The sequence below is a fragment of the Carlito syrichta genome, unplaced genomic scaffold (genome assembly GCF_000164805.1).
Source record: "Carlito syrichta isolate Samal-C Ts95f unplaced genomic scaffold, Tarsius_syrichta-2.0.1 Scaffold311381, whole genome shotgun sequence".
In the NCBI taxonomy this organism is placed as follows: domain Eukaryota; kingdom Metazoa; phylum Chordata; class Mammalia; order Primates; family Tarsiidae; genus Carlito; species Carlito syrichta.
In genome coordinates this window covers 12,959-32,577 of record NW_007255477.1, presented here as the reverse complement: position 1 = coordinate 32,577, position 19,619 = coordinate 12,959, and the positions used below count along the sequence as shown (strand labels likewise).

At 36.1% G+C, this 19,619-nt stretch overlaps 1 protein-coding gene across 1 annotated transcript in view; it reads right to left on the bottom strand.

Moving 5' to 3' along the window:
- BRAF (B-Raf proto-oncogene, serine/threonine kinase) overlaps positions 1 to 19,619 on the bottom strand; it is a 151,702-nt gene that overhangs the window by 126,532 nt on the left and 5,551 nt on the right. Inside the window, exon 2 of the mRNA XM_008068634.2 lies at positions 13,117 to 13,380. Within this exon, the coding sequence (XP_008066825.2) occupies positions 13,117 to 13,380 (264 nt within the window). The remainder of the gene's footprint in view (positions 1 to 13,116; positions 13,381 to 19,619) is intronic.

The following is a 19,619-nucleotide window of genomic DNA, read 5'->3' as shown; positions in this document are numbered from 1 at the left end:
TCACAGCAGCCTCAACCTCCCGGATTCAGTGAATTCTTTTGCTCAGCCTCCTGAGTAGCATGGATTACAGGTGCACGCCATCACACCCAGCTAATTATTATCTTTTTTGGTAGAGACAAGCTCTTGCTATGTTGCCTACGGTAGTCCTCCAACTCCTGGGGTTCAACCAGTTCTCTCATCTTGACCTCCCAAAGTGCTGGGATTACAGGCATGAGCAATGCGCCCAGTCAAGAATTTTATATAAATGAAATTACAAAGTATGTATTCATTTTGTCTGGATTTTTTTATTCAACATATGAGATTCATCTATTGTCCTGTGCATCAGTGGTTCATTCCTTTCTCTTGAATAGTATTCCATTTTATGAATGTGCCACAATTTGCTTAACCATTCACCTGTTGATGGACATTTGGGTTACTTCCAGTTTTGGGCTATTACAAATAAAGCAGCTAGAAACATTTGTGTGCAAACCTTTGTATAAACATATGCTTGCTTTTCTCATGGGTAAATACCTAGAAGTAGAATGGCTCGGTCATATGCTAACTGTATGATTAACTTTTTTTTTTTTTTAAAGAGACAGTTTTACTCTGTTGCTTAAGCTGGAGTATAGTGACAATCCTAGCCCGCTATAACCTTGAACTCCTGGGCTCACATAATCCTCCCACCTCAGTCAGGACTATAGGCACATACCACCACATCTGGTTAATTTTTTAAAAAGTTTGTAGGGTTGGAGTCTTGCTCATTTTGCTCAGGCTGGTTCTCAAATTCCTGGCCTCAAGCAATCCTCCTGTCTTGGCCTCCCTAAGTGTTAGGATTATAGGCATCAGCTACCATGCCCAGTTTAACTTTTCACATACATAGCACACTAGTATTTTTTTTTTTGAGTTGGAGTCTCACTCTGTTGCCCAGACTGGAGTGCAGTGGCCGCCCCTGCCACTACAGCCTCGAACTGCTGGGCTCCGGTGATCCTTCCGCCTCAGCCTTCCAAGTAGCCGGAATTATAGGCATGCGCTACCACGCCCGGCTGATTTTTTGATTTATTGTAGAGATGAGGTCTCACTGCCCAGGTGGGTCTCGAACCCATGGGCTCAGGCAATCCACTCACCTCAGCCTCCCAAAAGCGCAGGATTACAGGCTGAGCCACTGAGCCCACTCTAGTATTTTTTTTTTAATTGATTTAAATTTACCTAACATAAAGCTAACCATCTTTTTATTTATTTTTAATAAGCTGAAAAAAAAATAGAGACAAGGTCTTATTCTGTCTCTCAGGCTGAAGTATAGTAGTGCAATCATAGTTCACTGTAACCTCCAGCTCCTGGGCTCAAGAGATCCTTGGTCTCAATCTCCTAAGTAGCTGGGACTACAGGCGCATGCTACTATGCCTAGATAATTTCTTTTAAAATTGTTTGTAGAGACAGTGTCTTGCTATATTGCCCAGGCTGGTCTTGAACTCCTAGCCTCAAACGACCTTCCTACACTGCCCTTCCTAGCACTGGAATTATAGGCATGAGCCACTGTGCTTGGACAAAAGTTTATTTAACCACTTTTAAGTATACAGTTCAATAGTGCTAAGTACATTCACACTGTTGTGCAACCAATCCCCAGAACTCTTTTCATCTTGCAAAACTGGAATTCAGCACCTATTAAACAACTCCCCATTGCCCCTTTGCCCAGACCCTGGAAACTACCATTCCACTTTCTGTCTCTATGAATCGGAATACTCTAGGTACCAGTGTTTGTATGATGGGATCACTTCGCTTAGCATAATGCCTTGAAGATTCATCTGTTGTAAAATGTGTCAGAAGTCCTTCTGTTTAAGGCTGAATCATATTCCATCATACATGTACACCATATTTTTGTTTATCCATTCTTCCATCACGGGACATTCAGGTTGCTTCTACCTTTTGGCTATTGTGAATGATGTTGTTGTTATTCTTTTTATTATTTTGGGTATATTCTCAAAAGTAGAATTGATGGGTTATATGGTAATGCCATTTTTAGTTTTCTGAGGAACTGTCACCTTGTCTTCCATAGCAGTTGCACCATTTTACAACAGTGCACAATGGGTCTAATTTCTGCACATTCTTGTCAACTCTTAATCTGTTTTGTTTGTTTGACAATAGTCATCCTAATGGGTATGAGACAGTACTGTGATTTATTATTTTTTTTAAGCTGGGCTCTCACTCTGTCACCCAGGCTGGAGTGCAGTGGCACAATCACAGCTCACCACAGCCTTGACCTTCTGGACTCAGGTGATCTTTCTGCCTCAGCCTCCCAAGCAGCTGGGACTAAAGATGCGCACCATTACACTTTTTTTTTTGTAGAGACAAGGTCTTGCTATGTTGCCTATGCTGGTCTCCACCTACTGGGTTAAGCAATCCTCCCACCACGGCTTCCCAAAGTGTTAGGATTACAGGCGTGAGCCACTGCGCCTAGCCTTCATGGTGATTTTGATTTGCGTGTTCCTGATGATTAGCAATGCTCTTCTTTAAAGAAAAGTCTGTTTGCTTTTTTTAAACTGGGTTGTTCTCCTATTGTTGGTTGTACACGTTCTTTATACATTCTGGATATTAGCCCCTTATCAGATACATGATTTGCAAATATTTCTTCTATTCTAGGTTGCCTTTTCTATCGACTATATCCTTTGATGCAGAGAAGTTTTAAATTTTGAGAGTCAAATTTTTCTAATTTTACTTATGTTGCCTGTGCTTTTGGTGTCACAGCCAAGAAATCATTGCCATATCCAATGTCATAAAGCTTTTCTCCTGTGTTTTCTTCAAAAATTTTATGATTTTGGCTCTTATGTTTCGGTCTTTGATTCATTTTAATTTTTGTACATGTATAAGGTAGGGGTCCCACTTTATTCTTCTGCATGTGGATAATTCAATTTTTCAACACTGTATGTTGAAAAGATTCTCTTCCTCCATGGAGAGATCTTTGGTATCCTTGTCAAAGGTCATCTGACCATACACGTAAAGTCTTATTTCTAGACTCTCTTCCATCTGTCTTTATTCCAGTATCTTTCAATTTTAATTACTATAACTTTTTAATAAGTTTTGAGATCAGGAAGTACAAGACCTACAACTTTGTTTTTTTTTTGAGGTTGTTTTGTGTACTTGGGGTCCCTTAAGATTAGATTCTACATGCATTTTAGGATAGATTTTTCTATTTCTGCAAAAAAACACTGCTGGGATTTTGAAAGGGATTTCATTAAATAAAACTGCCAAATTGTATTTCAAAGTGGTCATGCAATTAAACATTCCTATCAGCAGTGTATGGAAATTCTACTTCCTTCATATCCTCACTAATACTTGGTATGGTCATTCTTAATTTTTAGCCATTTTAAGAGACATGTAATAGTACCTCGTGCCTATTTAATTTGCGTTTCCCTAAAGACTAACAATGTCGAACATCTTCTCATGTGTTTATTTACCAACCAAATATCTTCTTTGATGAAGTGTCTGTTCAAATCTTTTGTCCATTTTTTAATTAGGTTTTTTTTCTCTTATTACCGCATTTTCAGGTTCTTTGTATATTCTAGCTACATGCCCTTGGTCAGATATGTGCTTTGCAAAGATTATCTGTCAATTTGTGGTTTGTTCTTTTATACTCAACACCATGTTTGGAAGAGAAGTTTTACATTTTGATTAAGTCCAATTTATCAATATGTTCATTATGAATTGTACTTTTAGTGTCATATTTAAGAAATATTTAGCCGGGCTCGGTGGCTCAGCCTATAATCCCGCACCTTTGGGAGGCTGAGATGAGTGGAATGCCTGAGTCCACGGGTTCAAGACCCGCCTGGGCAACTTGGCAAGACCTCATCTCTACAATAAATAAAAAATTAGCCAGGTGTGGTAGTGTGCGTCTGTAGTTCCAGCTACGTGGAAGGCTGAGGCGGAAGGATTGTCGGAGCCCAGTAGGTCGAGGCTGCGATGGCTGGGAGCAGCCACTGCACTCCAGTCTGGGCGACAGAGTGAGACTCTAACTCAAAAAAAAAAAAAAAAAAAAAGAAATATTTGCCAAACTTCAGGTCACAAAGATCTCCCGTGTTCTCCTCTACAAATTTTATAGTTGTTGGTTTAGCTTTTACATTTCATTCCTTCTTTATGTGTTTAATTTTTTTTCTAAAATTAACTTTTTTGGGTGGTTCCATGAAGCAGAGTCTGTGGAAGATAAACTCTTCCTCTTCCTCTGCAAAGGCCTTTATTGTGCATTCACCCATAGTTAACCTAATTAAACACAGCTTAGCTGAAAGATTTACAGGTATATTATTCTATTGTTTCCTGACTTCTATAGCTGCTATGAAGAAAAATTTTGCTAATCTAATTGTAATTCTTTTGTATAAAATTTTTTCTTTGAGAGTTTTTACAATAATCTTTATTTTGTTATGTCTATTATGGATTTATCTATCTGACTCAGAGCTTGTGCTTCCCAAATAATTAGATTCATATGACTCAAATTTTAGCCATCATTTCTTTGAATTTTGCTCTATTTCTATTCTTATATTCTAGAACACCTTTGAAACATACTGAAACTGTTTGTTCCATCTTTCATACCTTTTAACCTCTTTTTTTTTCATTTGGAGTCTCACTGTCACCCAGACTGAGTATAGTGGCACGCTCACAGCCACCACAGCCTTGACCTGCTGGGTGCAGGTGATCCTTCTGCCTCAGCCTTCCAAATAACTGGAACTACAAGCATGCACCACCACGCCCGGCGAATTTTTTGATTTATTGTAGAGATGAGGTCTTGCCAAGTTTTCCAGGCTGGTCTCGAACCTGTGAGCTCAAGCAATCCTTTTACCTCAGTCTCCCAAAGTGATGGGATTATAGGCGTCAGCCACCACATCTAAATCCTCTCTTTTATATTTCCTATTTACTCTCCTTCTTTGCTTTCTAGAGTTCATTAATTCTCCTTTTAGTTGTTTAATCTAGCTTTACCTCATCCACTGGGTTTTCTAAATAAATAGAATACTTTAATTTTTATATAGCATCTTAATACTTGTCCTGTAATTTGCTGTAACTAACTCGACATACTGAGAATTCATTTAGATTGCTACCTTGCTACCTTCTCAAATCAATACCAGTATGCTCATTTTTTTCTCTAGTGACAAATATTTTTTTCGAGCTTACTATGTTTTATTTTATGTTGTTTCAATTTTTCTAACTCTATAATTAGAAATTTTGAACACATAGAAAGTCTGATGGAATGGTACAATTAAAATCCAAACTCTCTTTACTTCGTTTTTAAAATTATTATTTTTTCATATTTGCTTTCTTTTTCTACATTTTTGTTTTCCATTTCACCATTTGAAGTTAAGTTACTAAATGAGACAGAAGTTAGACAGTGGTTCCTTTTGAGGGTGAATACTGAATTAGAGGGGCACAGGAGAGCCCTCTAAAGCACTGGGAATGTTTTAAATCTTCATCTGCATGATATTCAACATGTAAAAAGTCAGTGAGCTATACAGTTGAAATTCATAAACTTTACTGTGTATAAATTATGTCTCAACAAAGTGGGGAAAAAGTTGCAGTCATCATGACACTGAACCCCTAAATATTTATGTATGTGCTTCCTAAGAATAAGATGTTCTTCTATATAATTACATTACCATTATCACATTTAAGAAAATTAACAATATTTCCATAATGACATCTGATATTCAATCAATGTTCAAAAGTCCCCAAATCCCAAGAATGGCTCTTCCTTATCCCAATTCCAAATCAGAATCACACAATGCATTTAGTTGTTATGTTTCTTCGGTCTTTCTAGTTTAGTGTAAATAACCCCCAACCATTTAAATCTCCATGACATTCACTTATCAAAGAGTACTGGCCTACTGTCTTATAGGAAGTAGAATTTGTCTAATGGTTTCCTCATAGTGCTTAACTTTTTCCCTTATCCTCTATGGTTTCTTATAAAATAGCAAGTGCAAAAGCTTGACACTCAACAAAATTATTCCAAGCAAGAATACATCATAGATTATGTTATTCATTGTGTTTTAAATTTCAAGACTACCTAGAAATTTCATTTGGTTCCTTCTTAAAAGTCTAACTCTGCTGGGGTTTTTGTTTTTTTCTTGAGGTGGGGTTTCACTCTGTCACCCAGACTGGAGAGCAGTAGCAAGATCACAGCTCATGGCAGCTTCAATCTCCTGGCTCAGGCAATTCTTCTGCCTCAGCCTCCTGAGTAGCTGGGACTACAGGCACATGCCATCACACCTGGTTAATTTTTTGATTTTTTATGGAGGCGAGGTCTCACTGTGTTGCCTACCCTAGTCTCCAACCCCTGGGTGATCCTCCCACCTGAGCCTTCTAAAGTGCTGGGATTACAGGCATGAGTCACCGCACCTGACCACACCTGACCTAGTTAGTAGGGTATTATCTTTAAATTTCAGAAGACCTAGCTGGACTGAGGGAAGGTTTGCACTGCTTCTGCCCAGTGCCTGAGTGCACTCCAGGACTAGTTGTTATATTTGTTTCATGGCTTGAGGGTTCCTGTACAATGGAGGTAGTATAAATGTGAATACCACATGATGAAAACAGATTATAGTTAGGAAGTTAGAGGAGAGGCTTTAATATTTATTTAGCGCTCTGGCAAAGACAATCAGATTGTTTTGTTGCTATATTTATGTATTCAAGTGAATAGATTTTATCTTTTCACTGAAGGTAATGCCCCTCAAAGGGTCAGCTTTATGTGAGAATCTAACTACCTTTGTGAGATGGGCTGAAGGCCCAGTCATTCCTTTGTTGCAGAGTGACAAACTGACCCACTAGAGACCACTATAGCAGAGGTCAGCAAACTTCTTCCACAAAGAACCAGAGTTTTATAGGCCATACAGCGATATATAGCTACTCAACATTGCTGCTACAGCATGAAAGCAGCTACAGACAATACATAAGCAGATTAGCATTGCTATGTTCCAACAACACTTCATTTATGACCAATGAAATTTGAATTTCATCTAATTTTCATGTTATGAAATATTATTCTTCCTCTGACTTTTTTCAAACATTTAAAAATATAAAATCCGGGCTGGGTTCGGTGGCTCAGCCTGTAATCCCAGCACTTTGGGAGGCCAAGGTGAGTGGATTGCCTGAGCCTGCGGATTTGAGACCAGCCTGGGCAACTTGGCGAGACCTCGTCTCTACAATAAATCAAAAAATTAGCCGGGTGTGGTAGTGTGTACCTGTAGTTCCGGCTACTTGGAAGGCTGAGTCAGAAGGATCGTCGGCACCCAGCAGGTCAACACTGGGGTGGCCGTGAGTGTGCCACTGCACTCCGGCCTAGGTGACAGAAACTCCAACTCAAAAAAAAAAGTAAAATCCATAGTTAGCAGGTTGTACACACATTGATGGTGAATTGGATTTGGCCCGAGGGCCTATAGTTCAGTGAGACCTTAACCCATCAGCTCTCATACTTCTCTGGCTTTCAAATCCCTCTTTGTTTTCACCCTCTGTAGGTTTTTTTTTACTTTCTAGTGAGCTCAGCTATGCATTTAAATAAAAGTATTTTATTCAGTATTTCTAAGTGAGAGGAATACTTCTAGACCTACAAGAATACCTCAATGTAGTAAACATAACCTAAAACACAAGCAAGTAATATTATAGTTTCCTATCTTTCCTTTTCTCACTCAGTACTAATAATTTTTAGAAAAATCTTTGAGCACAAAATCTTTTTTTTTTTTGAGTTGAAGTCTCACTCTATCACCCAGGCTGGAATGCAGTGGCATGCTCATGGTCACTCCAGCACTGACCTGCTGGGCTCTGACGATCCTTTCCACCTCAGCCTTCCAAGTAGCCAGAACTAGAGGAGCACGCTACCACGCCTGGCTATTTTTACAAACTGTATTGTACTATGTGGTATGGATGTATCATAATTTACGCATTTATTTCTGTATTGATGGGACAAAATATTTTGTCATGAACAATGGTTTAACAAATATTCTTGTATAGATGTCTATATATTAGTGCTTTTATTTTATGTATTAAGTTCTCAATAGTGGGAGTACTGGCTCTGAAGACATAGTACTTTTAAGTTTTGACAGATATTATCAAAGTGCTTTATGATAAGCGGGAATACTTCCATTTCTACCCACAACTAAATGACTAGTTTTCTCCCTGCCCCTGCCTATAATAATTTAATTTTTGCCAGACAGATAAAATAATCTCATGAGTGCTTTAATTTGCAAAACACACACCTGAGTGAATGTGAGCAATGTTTGTGTGTTTTGCTGTTCATGTGGATTTAATCTTATATGAATTGCCTATTTTTCTATTGGGTTATTTGTCCTTTTCTTGTCAATTTTGATGTGCTTTTTGTATATATAGAAGACTATTTACTTCTTGTAATCTGGGCACCAATATTGTTTCCAAATTTACTACTGATCTTGTTATTTTTAGGGGGGGTATAATATATACATTTAAAAATTTTATTCAGTCAAATATTTCTGTCTCTTACAGCTATTGAGCTAAGTTTGATTAAGACAGTGACCTCAACCCTTAGATTTTACATGCAGCCCTTAAGATTTTTCTTGAAATTTTTACAGTATTTATTTTGTATGTAATCTCTTGATTCTATCAGATTTTTATAATTAATCTAAGATGTAGGTCCAATTTTAGCCAGCATCAAAAATTAAATAATTTGCTCTTTTCCTACTGATTGAAACTTTCTTCCTCAAAGTATTAAATTCTCCTAAACTCAGATCTTTTTTTTCTTGAGTTGGGTCTCACTCTGTCGCTTAGACTGGAGGATAGTGGCACAATCACAGCTAACCACAGCCTCGAGCTCCTGGACTCAAGCAACCTCAGCCTCCAGATGCATGCCACCACGTCCAGCTAAATCTTTACAATTCTTTTGGTAGTGACAAGGTCTTGCTATGTTGCCTTAGCTGGTCTCAAACTCTTGGGGGCTCAAGTGATCTTCTCGCCTTGGCCTCCCAAAGTGTTGGGATTACAGATGTAAGCCACTGCGCCCAGTCTCTGGGATCTATTTCTAAATAGCTATTATATTCTACTAAAATAATTTTAAGTCCCCAAATATCCAAAATGTCTTGCTTTCCTCCGAACTCTTGAATATTAGTTCGGCTATCAACTTTAATCAGATCTTTTATTGCTCTGCTCTACTGCCTTTTAGCTCTCAGTTTGCCAACGAGAATCAGGAATCCAATTTTCATTCTCCTACAGATTACCAGTTTATATCTGTGAAATGATTTAAGATATGCTCTTTCTCTTTAAAATGTTTAATCCTTGTAATTTCCTAAGAGACAGGGATGCTCGATGTATCTTTTAATCTAATATTTGTCTTTGATTCTGGTTCCTGACACAGAGCTCCTAATCCTTTGGAATTTCCTAGGTGACAGGAGTCTCTTTTGTCTTAATGAGGTGATTCTTGGTAGGTTCCAAGATAGGAGCTAGTCACCAGAAAGATTAAGCCATGATTACAAGCTTGGAGCTTTCAGTCCCACCCACCAACCTCTAAGAAGGGGAGAGGTCCTGGAGATTGAGCTAATAATTGGTCATGCCTAAGCAATGGAGTCAACATGAAAATCCCTGAAATATAAGTTTCAGAGAGTTTCCAGAGTGCTGAACACTTAGAGGTACTGACGATGGCACACCTGGAGAGGAAGCCCTGCATCCCTTCCCACATACCTTGTCCTACATTTCTTTCTCCTGTTAATCTTTGTAACATCTTTTACTCTTTGTAATATCCTTTATAGTAAACCAGTATAAGCATTGCCTAAGTTCTGTGAGCTATTCTAGCAAATGACTGAAGATAAGGAGAATGTGGGAACATTCTCCTTATCTTGATTTACAGCCAGTAGGTAAGAAATACAGGTCACAACCTGGAACATGCAACTAGCACCTCGAGTAGGAAGCAGTCTTGTGGGACTGGGCCCTTAACTTGCAGGGTCTATGCTGTCTCCAAGTAGACAGCATCAGAATTGAGATAAATTGTGGGACACCCGGTGATGCCTACAGAGAACTGGAGAACTGCTTGGTGGGGAAAAACACGAAAGCATGGGAAGAGAAAGCAATCTGTTTTTCCCTCCTAGGCACAAACAGATTAGTAAAGGTACATGGTTGAGGAAAAGTCTGGTACACTCCAGATGAAAGTGGAGAATTATTTAATTCCTGGGTAGTTTAGGCTTTACTTTACTCGCCACTGGGTTTCTCAGAGGTTCGGAGACATCCAATGTCCAGTTCCCCTCATCTGAACACGTGCAGCATTCATGCAGAACACTCAATTGAATAAACTCTCACTCATTTAGAACTCTCCAGCAGAAATTTCAAACTGTTTAGAAAACAGTTTTCAGAGTCTTTTCATGGAATAATTGCTATAAACCATTTGCTCCACAGACACAGAAGAATTTACAGGGTCTCCTTGTTGTACAATTCCAGGAGGCAAGATTCACATCTCTATGGAAATGTACAAATCTAAGGCCGCCCTGGGGACTCAGTAGCCCAGTGTCAGATGTCTCAAAATATCTGTCCAGCACCTTTAAAAACTTTTTTTAAATCCAGAATTTCAACATTTTTAGCTAGGTCTGGTTTGCTTTGGTTTTCCATAGGACTCACAACTAACACTCACCTTCAAAATATTCATGTTTAAATTACCTGCCTGATTCCTGAAGACATATGACTTTGTCCTGCCCAAGCAAGACCTTTGATTAATTACTCTGATAACTGTCCAAGAGACAAATCCACTTTCTTTGTGACTGCTAAGCTTTATGATTCATCAGGATTTTGCTGAGAAGAATGGCACCCTTTATGTAAGAATCCAGTTCCAAGTATTTTATTTAGCTTTCTATTTTGGCTTATTCATTTATCCAATCACATATTTTCCATCTCCCAGAAATTCCTAAAAATTTCTAGCACTCTCATAGCATCCTATCCTGTTTTATTAATTCCACTAATTTATTCTTTTCATACATCTTTATCCTTTCAATGGAATTTTTGGAGAGAAAAAAGATGAAAGCAAGGTATTTAGTGTGCTACTTGGACTATAAATCCTCTTTCAAAAAGTAATTTCATTCTTGGAACCTGAGTTCATTTACTCCTAATAGGTTCTACTGTCTTTTGATCCTGAGTGTTCAGGACAAACAGACACAGCTATGCATTTTGATAGAGTAGCTGTCATTCAATATCACAATTTTACTTAATGTGAATTATCCTGGCTGAAACAATATATATGTAAAGACCTTATCATAGAACTTGGAACATAGCATAGTAAATGCTCAAATAGTAACTGATAATAAGAACTGAGGGAAGAAAAGAAGAAAAATAAGCAGATAAGATTCAGATAAAAGGGAGAATGGCAAAACAATGTCCTTGAAAGAGTTTAATACCATGAACTCATTTACTGATTATTCATAAGTCCTCCTAAGTTCATGATATGCAGGTTTTCTGAGTACTGAATGTGAATAGTTAAACTGAGAGTATAATAGATAAGAATAAGTCACTTATTTAAGCCTGACTAAGCCTAGTCAGAATAATTAAGGTAAGCCTACTCAATTATCTAACAATTCTTCATTTACGATCATTATACATCTTTGAAGAGTGTCAACTGTCTTTATTGCCTTTTAAAAGAGAAACATATAAGCTTTAGTGATACTTGTAAATTTCTCTTAGCCTCCCTCATAAATACAAACAGGCTGTTAACCTTAATCATTTAGATCAGACTGAGAAATATGGAAGGCTATCTCTAACCCCAATTTTATGTAGTTTGTATATAGGAACTCACACAATTACTAAGTTCAGCAGAGCCTGGAAGGAGGATGAAGAGATGTGAAAAGCATGGGACTTAAGAAGAACATATTTGCTACTTTCTGCTCATGAATACAGACAATAAAGGATTAATTTAAGATCTATTGGGGATGGGATGATTTGCCACAAATTGTTTTATAACACAGGCTGCTTCAAAGATAGAATTTCTATTCACAGATAGTTCACATATAATTCTGCTTTATATTCCCCTTTTGAGGGTGGACATCCCTGCAAAGATACTGCTTAGTAAATCTTCATTTTAATGTGTGAAAAAATAACTTTAATTTCATTCTAACCAACAGAAAAAAGAGAACTGAACATGTCTTACAAACTCATTAGTAATTCTGCAAAACGAATAATTATAGTCCATTTTATTGCAACAAACACTTGTCTGCTCATAGAAAAATGGACAGGAAAAATATGAATGAAGGTATTCCCTGATAATGAACAACTCCTTCAGAAAACCGTATTTCTTAAGTAAGATAAAAATCTATAGGCTGATAGTTGGTATTTCCATTAGTTTCAGTCTAATTTTTAATGCAGGAATTCTTAACTTCTGAGAGTATAAACATGGCTTTATAAGAACTTTATTTTTAATCAGAAAGGAATTTGTGGAACAATAAACATCAACAGTCTTACTTTTAATTCCTGTTGTCTGAGAAAAAAATGAAAAACTTTGACTTCAGTTGTATTTGGAAATGAAAATTTTAAGTTAGTGTCAAAAGCAACCATATACATTAAAGAAGTAGTGATGCATGTAGACATATTATTTATTAAGTCTACTGACAATATTTTTTGCACTTGATTACAGACCAGCCACAATAATTCTACAGATTTCTTTGCTTTAAATGCTACCTATAGAGTACACGGTTCCAATGGTGTACTAATAATCAATGATCAAAAGTTATGTGGATAAGAGGAAATAAATCAAGCACACTGAAAATTCAACATCTGATAGATAATAACATAGAATACGGATTTCTGAAGGGTGAAGAATGAACCTTACCTGACATCTATTAGATAACAAACAAGCTCAAGTCTTGAAATTCTGATTGATTCTAAACTAGTGCTTCTACTTAAGAGTGGCTCAGGTTTGGCAGGAATGTTTATATGTCAAATCTAACATGAGAGACAATAAGATTTGTTCCAGTTAAGGAACATAGACACGCTGAATAATTATATCTTTTCCATTATTGTTTTATTTTATGTGTTTGACATGTTTCCATTCTTGTTTGAGGTGGATGTTTCTATTTGCATAATATCTGAATATGAGTAATATATTAATTTTCAACAACTGATCTTTCTGAAAAATACAAAGAAACAGCAAAATAATATTAAAAACTGACTCACCACTGTCCTCTGTTTGTTGGGCAGGAAGACTCTAACAATAGGTTTTTGTGGTGACTTGGGGTTGCTCCGTGACACATCTGTGGGATTTTGAAAAACTGAAAGAGATGAGGGTAGTACTGAAAGGCTAGAAGAGGAAGAAGATGTAACGGTGTCTGTTGATGCAGAGCTAGAAACAGAAAAATCATTTCCATTCCCCAGGGATTCCAATAACTGCTGTTCTCTTTGTTGAAGCGCATCTAGCTTGCTGGTGTATTCTTCATAGGCCTATAAAATAAAAGTAGACTTATATTGAATCTAGACTTCATCTCGACATTAATGAAAAGAAATATAAAATTTTAGTCTTTGATTATTTCCTCTTTTTAAAATCTAGCTAACCAGATGTTTGTTAAGTTACAAAATAAGTACTAGAAATAGTGTGTATGAATACTTTCACCTTTAAATTGGTAAATTGTTATAACATATTACACTATATGACACTGAGAAATTTGACTTATATATCTATGATGTCTAGATGATCCATGAATAATAAAAAAAAGCATAGTATTCTAAATTTTCTGGCTAAACTGTAATTACCTCTCAAGCCACAAGTCTTAACATAAGATAAAATACTATATCAAGGATAGGTATTCCCTTATTTAAAAAAAAATTTTTCCCAGGAAAGTTGTAGGTATATAAAGTTTCATGTTCTTTACACACATGTACACACATTCTCTCTTTCTCTGTCTCTTACATAGAGAAAAAGAAGGTGAGGTGTTAAGAAATATTTTTGAAAGCAAAACAGACTCAGGACACATCTCTCTGTTAGCACTACAACCTCCTCAATAGGCTACAGAAGATGTGTAATTGCTACCTTCTTTCTGAAATAGTTATAAGTTAAAACACTTTATTCTTCTCTATGGATTTCTGATTACCTCCTTCCCCATTAACTATTGCTTGCAGGGGTCCTCAAACTTTTAAAACAGGGGGCCAGTTCACTGTCCCTCAGACCGTTGGAGGGGCAGACTATAGTTAAAAAAAAAAAAAGGAAATTGTTCATAGTTTTTTTTTAAAAACTATAGTCCGCCCCTCCAACGGTCTGAGGGACAGTGAACTGGCCCCCTGTTTTAAGAGTTTGAGGACCTCTGGAAAGAGTAAGAACTGTATTTGAAAATGTGCCTTATATTCCTGTAGTGAAGAAATTCTGGGTCTACTATCCATCAAGGTATCTTTGCAGGAGTTTCATTTGACTAAAGTTATAAAGGCAAATGACCCTGTAAGATACAAAGTTCTAAAAGAACAGAATAATAATGAAAGTAAAAAGATGGAATGAATTGGACTATATATGTCCACAATTCTTTCAGGCAGTGATAATCACCTGGCTCACACCATGGCCTACTATTTCTCCCTACCATCCCAAACAGATGCAATACTACAAATATTTATGAAAGCCTATAAGCGACACCCAAAGATTAAAAAATAAAAATGGCATTTCTCAACTCTCAGAGTTTATCATTGAACTGTGCAGAAGATGGATGTATTTTTATTTATACATAAGTACTATAAATGAGAAATAAACAACATTCTTGATACAAGGCAAGAATGAGGGAAGTGGGGGGCCTTGAAAGGTTGGCATTTAGATGGATAAAGAAAGTAGGGGAACAGAGAATCCTGTGTACAGGAGAAAATTTGTTACAAAATAACAAGGTGGGCAAGTTTAAGACATAGAGGAAAAACCGAACAGCATACAATACTTGGGAAATTAACAAGGGATCAATATATGTTTTTGAAATTTAAATGAAGTTTTACCAGTATCTATGGCAAAAGGGGGGGAAGGGAGGCGCAGAGAGAGAGAGAAAGAGAGAGAGGGAGAAAGAAAGAAAAGAAAGGAAGAAAGAAAAGTAAAGAAAGAAAAGACAGAGAAAGAGAGAGAGAGAGAGAGACAGAGAGAGAGAGAGAGAGAGAGAGAGACAGAGACAGAGAGAGACAGAGACAGAGAGAGACAGAGATGAAGAATAGGTATACAAGGAAACAATAAGGCTGGAAAGGTGGGTAAGGGACCAGATTGTACAGAGTGTGTATGCTATGGTATAAAGTCCAAATTTTCTCCATAAGCAAGGAAGAATTACAAAAGGTAGAGGAGAACAAAAGAAAATATTTATTTCAGTAAAGGCTATAGCATCCTGGTATGCTAGATCTTGCCATATTAATTTTGAAGGAAAAAAAGTAGCTAGGAGGAACAATCAAATGAGCTCCTGAGGTAGGAGTTCTAAACTCCATCAAAACAGCCCTCTCCTCCATTACAACCTGATAGTTGCCCTACTGAGGCCCTAAATTGTTTCACAGCACATCAGCACATTATAAACAAACACATTCAAAATTTTCTGAGCTATAATATTGTGTTTAGCTTTCAGTACCAAGGGCTAATTACTTAAGGCACTTCTCTCAATTCAACCTATTTATTGGCCTTCAATCATTCAATAAGTATATACTGAGTATACATATACCTGGCACTGTTAGGACTCAACAAAAATCAGTAAGACCAATACAATTCTTACCCTTTGAAGATTACACACATGTAGTCTAAGACACAAAGGTTTCTCCTGCATAGGCCATACTTTTATTTATTGTCATCTGAACAAGTACATTTACCATACGAAATTAGCCTTAGGAAAAGTAATGAATGGAAACAATTTTCCAAATGTTATTACTTTATTAAAATGTTAGCCTTAATGTTTGAAAACATACCAATCCCTCCATTATAGACTACAAAGTATCATTTCACCAAATTTACCAATAGCTCTTCCTTTTAAGTACATACAAAACGCCTACTTATTCCATCTCTATCCTCATAGCTGCAATCTATCAAAGCCCTTTGCTCATTTCACCCCATTACCCATGATGTACTGAGTATGAACTTCAATTTCTTTTAATACTTCTGCCATAGATTTTTCTAAATCTCTCACCTCTAAAGGCATTTATTTTTATCTATCTTTAAGACGCAGAGAAACCTATACCACAGTCCTTCCAAAAAGAAATCCAAATGATGACAAGATCTCAATTTGCAATCTCCCACACCCCTGCACACACACACTTATCCCACCTTCTTAAATTCCTACATCACTACCATATTAATCTGTTCAAGGGCAACAACAGTTCTTCAAACAGTTTCTAAAATTCAGCCACTGTTATCTTCCTTCACATACTTTGTGGTTCACCATTTCAATAATACCATTGGTGATATCTCAGATTTTCTGGCTAATTCATGTTTTAACAACTAGCTTGCAAAATACCAATTTTGGGTAAATTCTTTCAGTTATTTCTTTTTTTTCTGTCAGGTTACCACACAGTGCTGAAGAAAATAATAAGTTAATCAGTTTCATTATCAATTCATGGAATTTAGACTCAGTTGGTCCTTCACACTACTGCCTGAAAATCTTACTTACTTTTAATATCATATATTTTTCTCAATACTTATTCTAACTTTTCTATTCTTTTCTGGATTCTAACTCCATCCCCCAATATTTAATTCATCCTAAAAATAACATTACCATCAAATCTACTTTGAAGATCAAAGTCATCAAATGAAAGATTCCTCTGCTTCTTTTCCCTTTTCCTCCGTCTTTTCTCTCTCTAAATCTGAGCAAACCACTCCCATATAAACTTGCACACCTCAACCAGCACTACCAACAACAAAATTCCTTTGGTTCTTCAAGATGTTGCAGATACCAGATACTTCTTCAAGAGGTAACTTTTCAAAAACCTGATTCCTTCTCATCAAAACTGTACTTAATTTTCAGTCTAATTCTAAGCTCCTCTAGATAAAATCTGAAAGAGAAATCCCTTATCTCTATCTCTTGTAGAACATTTATTATACACTTCTTTTTTTTTTGGTAGAGACAGGGTGTCACTATGATTGTCCAGATGGTCTCAAACTCCTGGGCTCAAACAATCCTCCTGCCTTGGCCTTCCAAAGTGCTGGGATTACAGGCAAAAGCCACAATGTCTGGCCCAAACTCTTCTTTGTATGACTAATTTTACTCATCTTTAAAATACTTTTGTGAGGATTAAATGAGATAATACAAGTAAACAAAACTACTGCAGAGACTATGACATGGCAAAAATCCAATAAATATTCTTATAAGTGTAATCAATAGTAGTGAAGGAAGTAGTACTAGCAATTCTTGTGATTATTATTATTACTTTAGTGCTTAGTTATTAGCATAACTTACTAAACTGTAAGCTAGTTGGTACAAATTATGTCTTATTTTTTAATTTAAAAAACAATTCTAAGAATATATAATTAAGATGACAATATTCCCCAAATAGGTTTACAGATTCAATGCAATCTTTATAAAAATCCCAGTTGGCTTTTTTTGCAGAAACGAGCAAACTGATCTTAAAATTCATAAGAAAATGCAAAGGACTCCGAATAACCAAAACACTCTTGAAAAAGAACAAATGTTAGAAGAGTCATACTTCCTGATTCCAAAACTTACTATAAAGCTATCGTAATCAAGATGGTACAGTACTAAAATAAGGATGCACATACAGAACAACAAAATAGAACTTTAAATCCAGAAATAAAACCTTACACTTACAGTCAATTGAGTTTTCGACAAATGGTGTCAAGACAATTCAATGGAGAAAGAATGGTCTTTTCAACAAATGGTGTTGGTACCACTGAATATACATATGCAGAAGAATGAAGATGGACTACTACCTACCACTATATAAAAGAATTAACTCAAAATTGGTCATATATATAATACTATAAAACCCTTAGAAGAAAATATTGGAGTAAATCATCTTGACCCATGGATCAGGCAATGGTTTCTTACATATCACACACCAAAAGCACAGGAAAAAAAATAGATAAACTGAACTTCCATCAAAATTAAAACTTTTGTGCTTCAAAATACACTATCAAAAGTTTTAAAAATCCCATAGAACGGGAGAAAATACTTGCAACTCATATCTATAAGAATCTACTACCTAAAATTCATAAAGAACTCTTAAAATTCAATAATAAACAGACAAACTCAGGTTTTAAAATAGGCAAAGGATCTGAACAGACATTTCTCCAAAGGTCTACAGGATAGCTAATAAGAACATGAAAAGATGTTTCACAGCTTTAATCATTAGGGAACTACAAACAAAACCAAAATGAGATATTAATTCACATCTACAAGGATAGCTTTTAAAAAAAAAGGAAATAACAAATGTTGGTGAGGATGTGGAGAAAATGTACCCTCCTACACTGCTGATGAGAATGTAAAATAATGCAACAGTTCTGAAAAACTGTCTAGCAGTCCTCAAAATGTAAAACAGAGTTAACATAAGACTCACAGTTCCATTCCTAAGCATATAACCAAAAAAGCTGAAAACATATGTCTATACAAAAACTAGTACATGAATGCTCACAGTAGCTTATTCATAACAGCCAAGAAGTGTAGATAAACCAAATATTTGTGAATTGATGAGTAGATAAACAAAATGTGATATTATATGAAGATGGAATATTATTTAGCCATACAAAGAAATGAGGTACTGATACATGCTACAACATGAATAAACTTTGGAAACATTACATTTAGTACCAGTCACAAAAAACCACATATTGTATGACTCCCTATTCAGATGAAATATCTGAACAAGCAAACCCATAAAAACAAAAAGTAGATCACTGGCTGCCAAGGGCTGGAGGAAATGAGTGCTAATGGATAAAAGGTTTCTTTTTTGGAGGTGATAAAAATGTTTTAGAATTAGATAGTGGTATTAGTTGCCCATTTTGTGAATATACTAAAAACCACTGAATTATGCATTTAAAAAACAGCAGACCTTACAGTATGTAAATTACTTCTCAAAACAGTAGGGAAAAAATATAAGGATATACTTAATGAGAAATGTAATGAGGAAAAATAGTGAAATAAAAATTTTATTTATCATTTAGTTAATTAAATTTTTTATTATTGAGTTTAAACTCATAAGATACAATGAAGTCTTACAAACTACCCACAAAGGCTATATAATGGACTACTCACATTATACAGGAGGTACCAGCTTCTAGTATTTGTTTCACTGCAGTATTTGATAAAATGCACCTGCATTATTCTGGGTTCTATAAAGACTAAGATCAGATAGGTTGTCAAGATTAAGAATGATATTGTGATCGGAGAATAGGCTCCAAATTGAGAATTACTAGGCTTCAAACTTTGGCTATCCCATTTACTATTTATGTAACCTGAACATCTTAATATTAAATTCTTCTGTGCCTGAGTTGCTTCATCTATAAAACAAAAAAGATAATAGTTAAGTGTAACTCACAGGGTAGGTTAAAAATTAAATGGACTACTATAAGCTTGGAACAGTACCTGGTACATAGCAGGTACTCAATAAATGTCAGGAGCTATTACTGTCTTCATCACAGTTTACAAGGGACTCTAGGATATGACCATAAAATCTGTTGTTTTTTTTTTTTTTTGAGTTGGAGTCTCACTCTGTTACCCAGACTGGAGTGCAGTGGC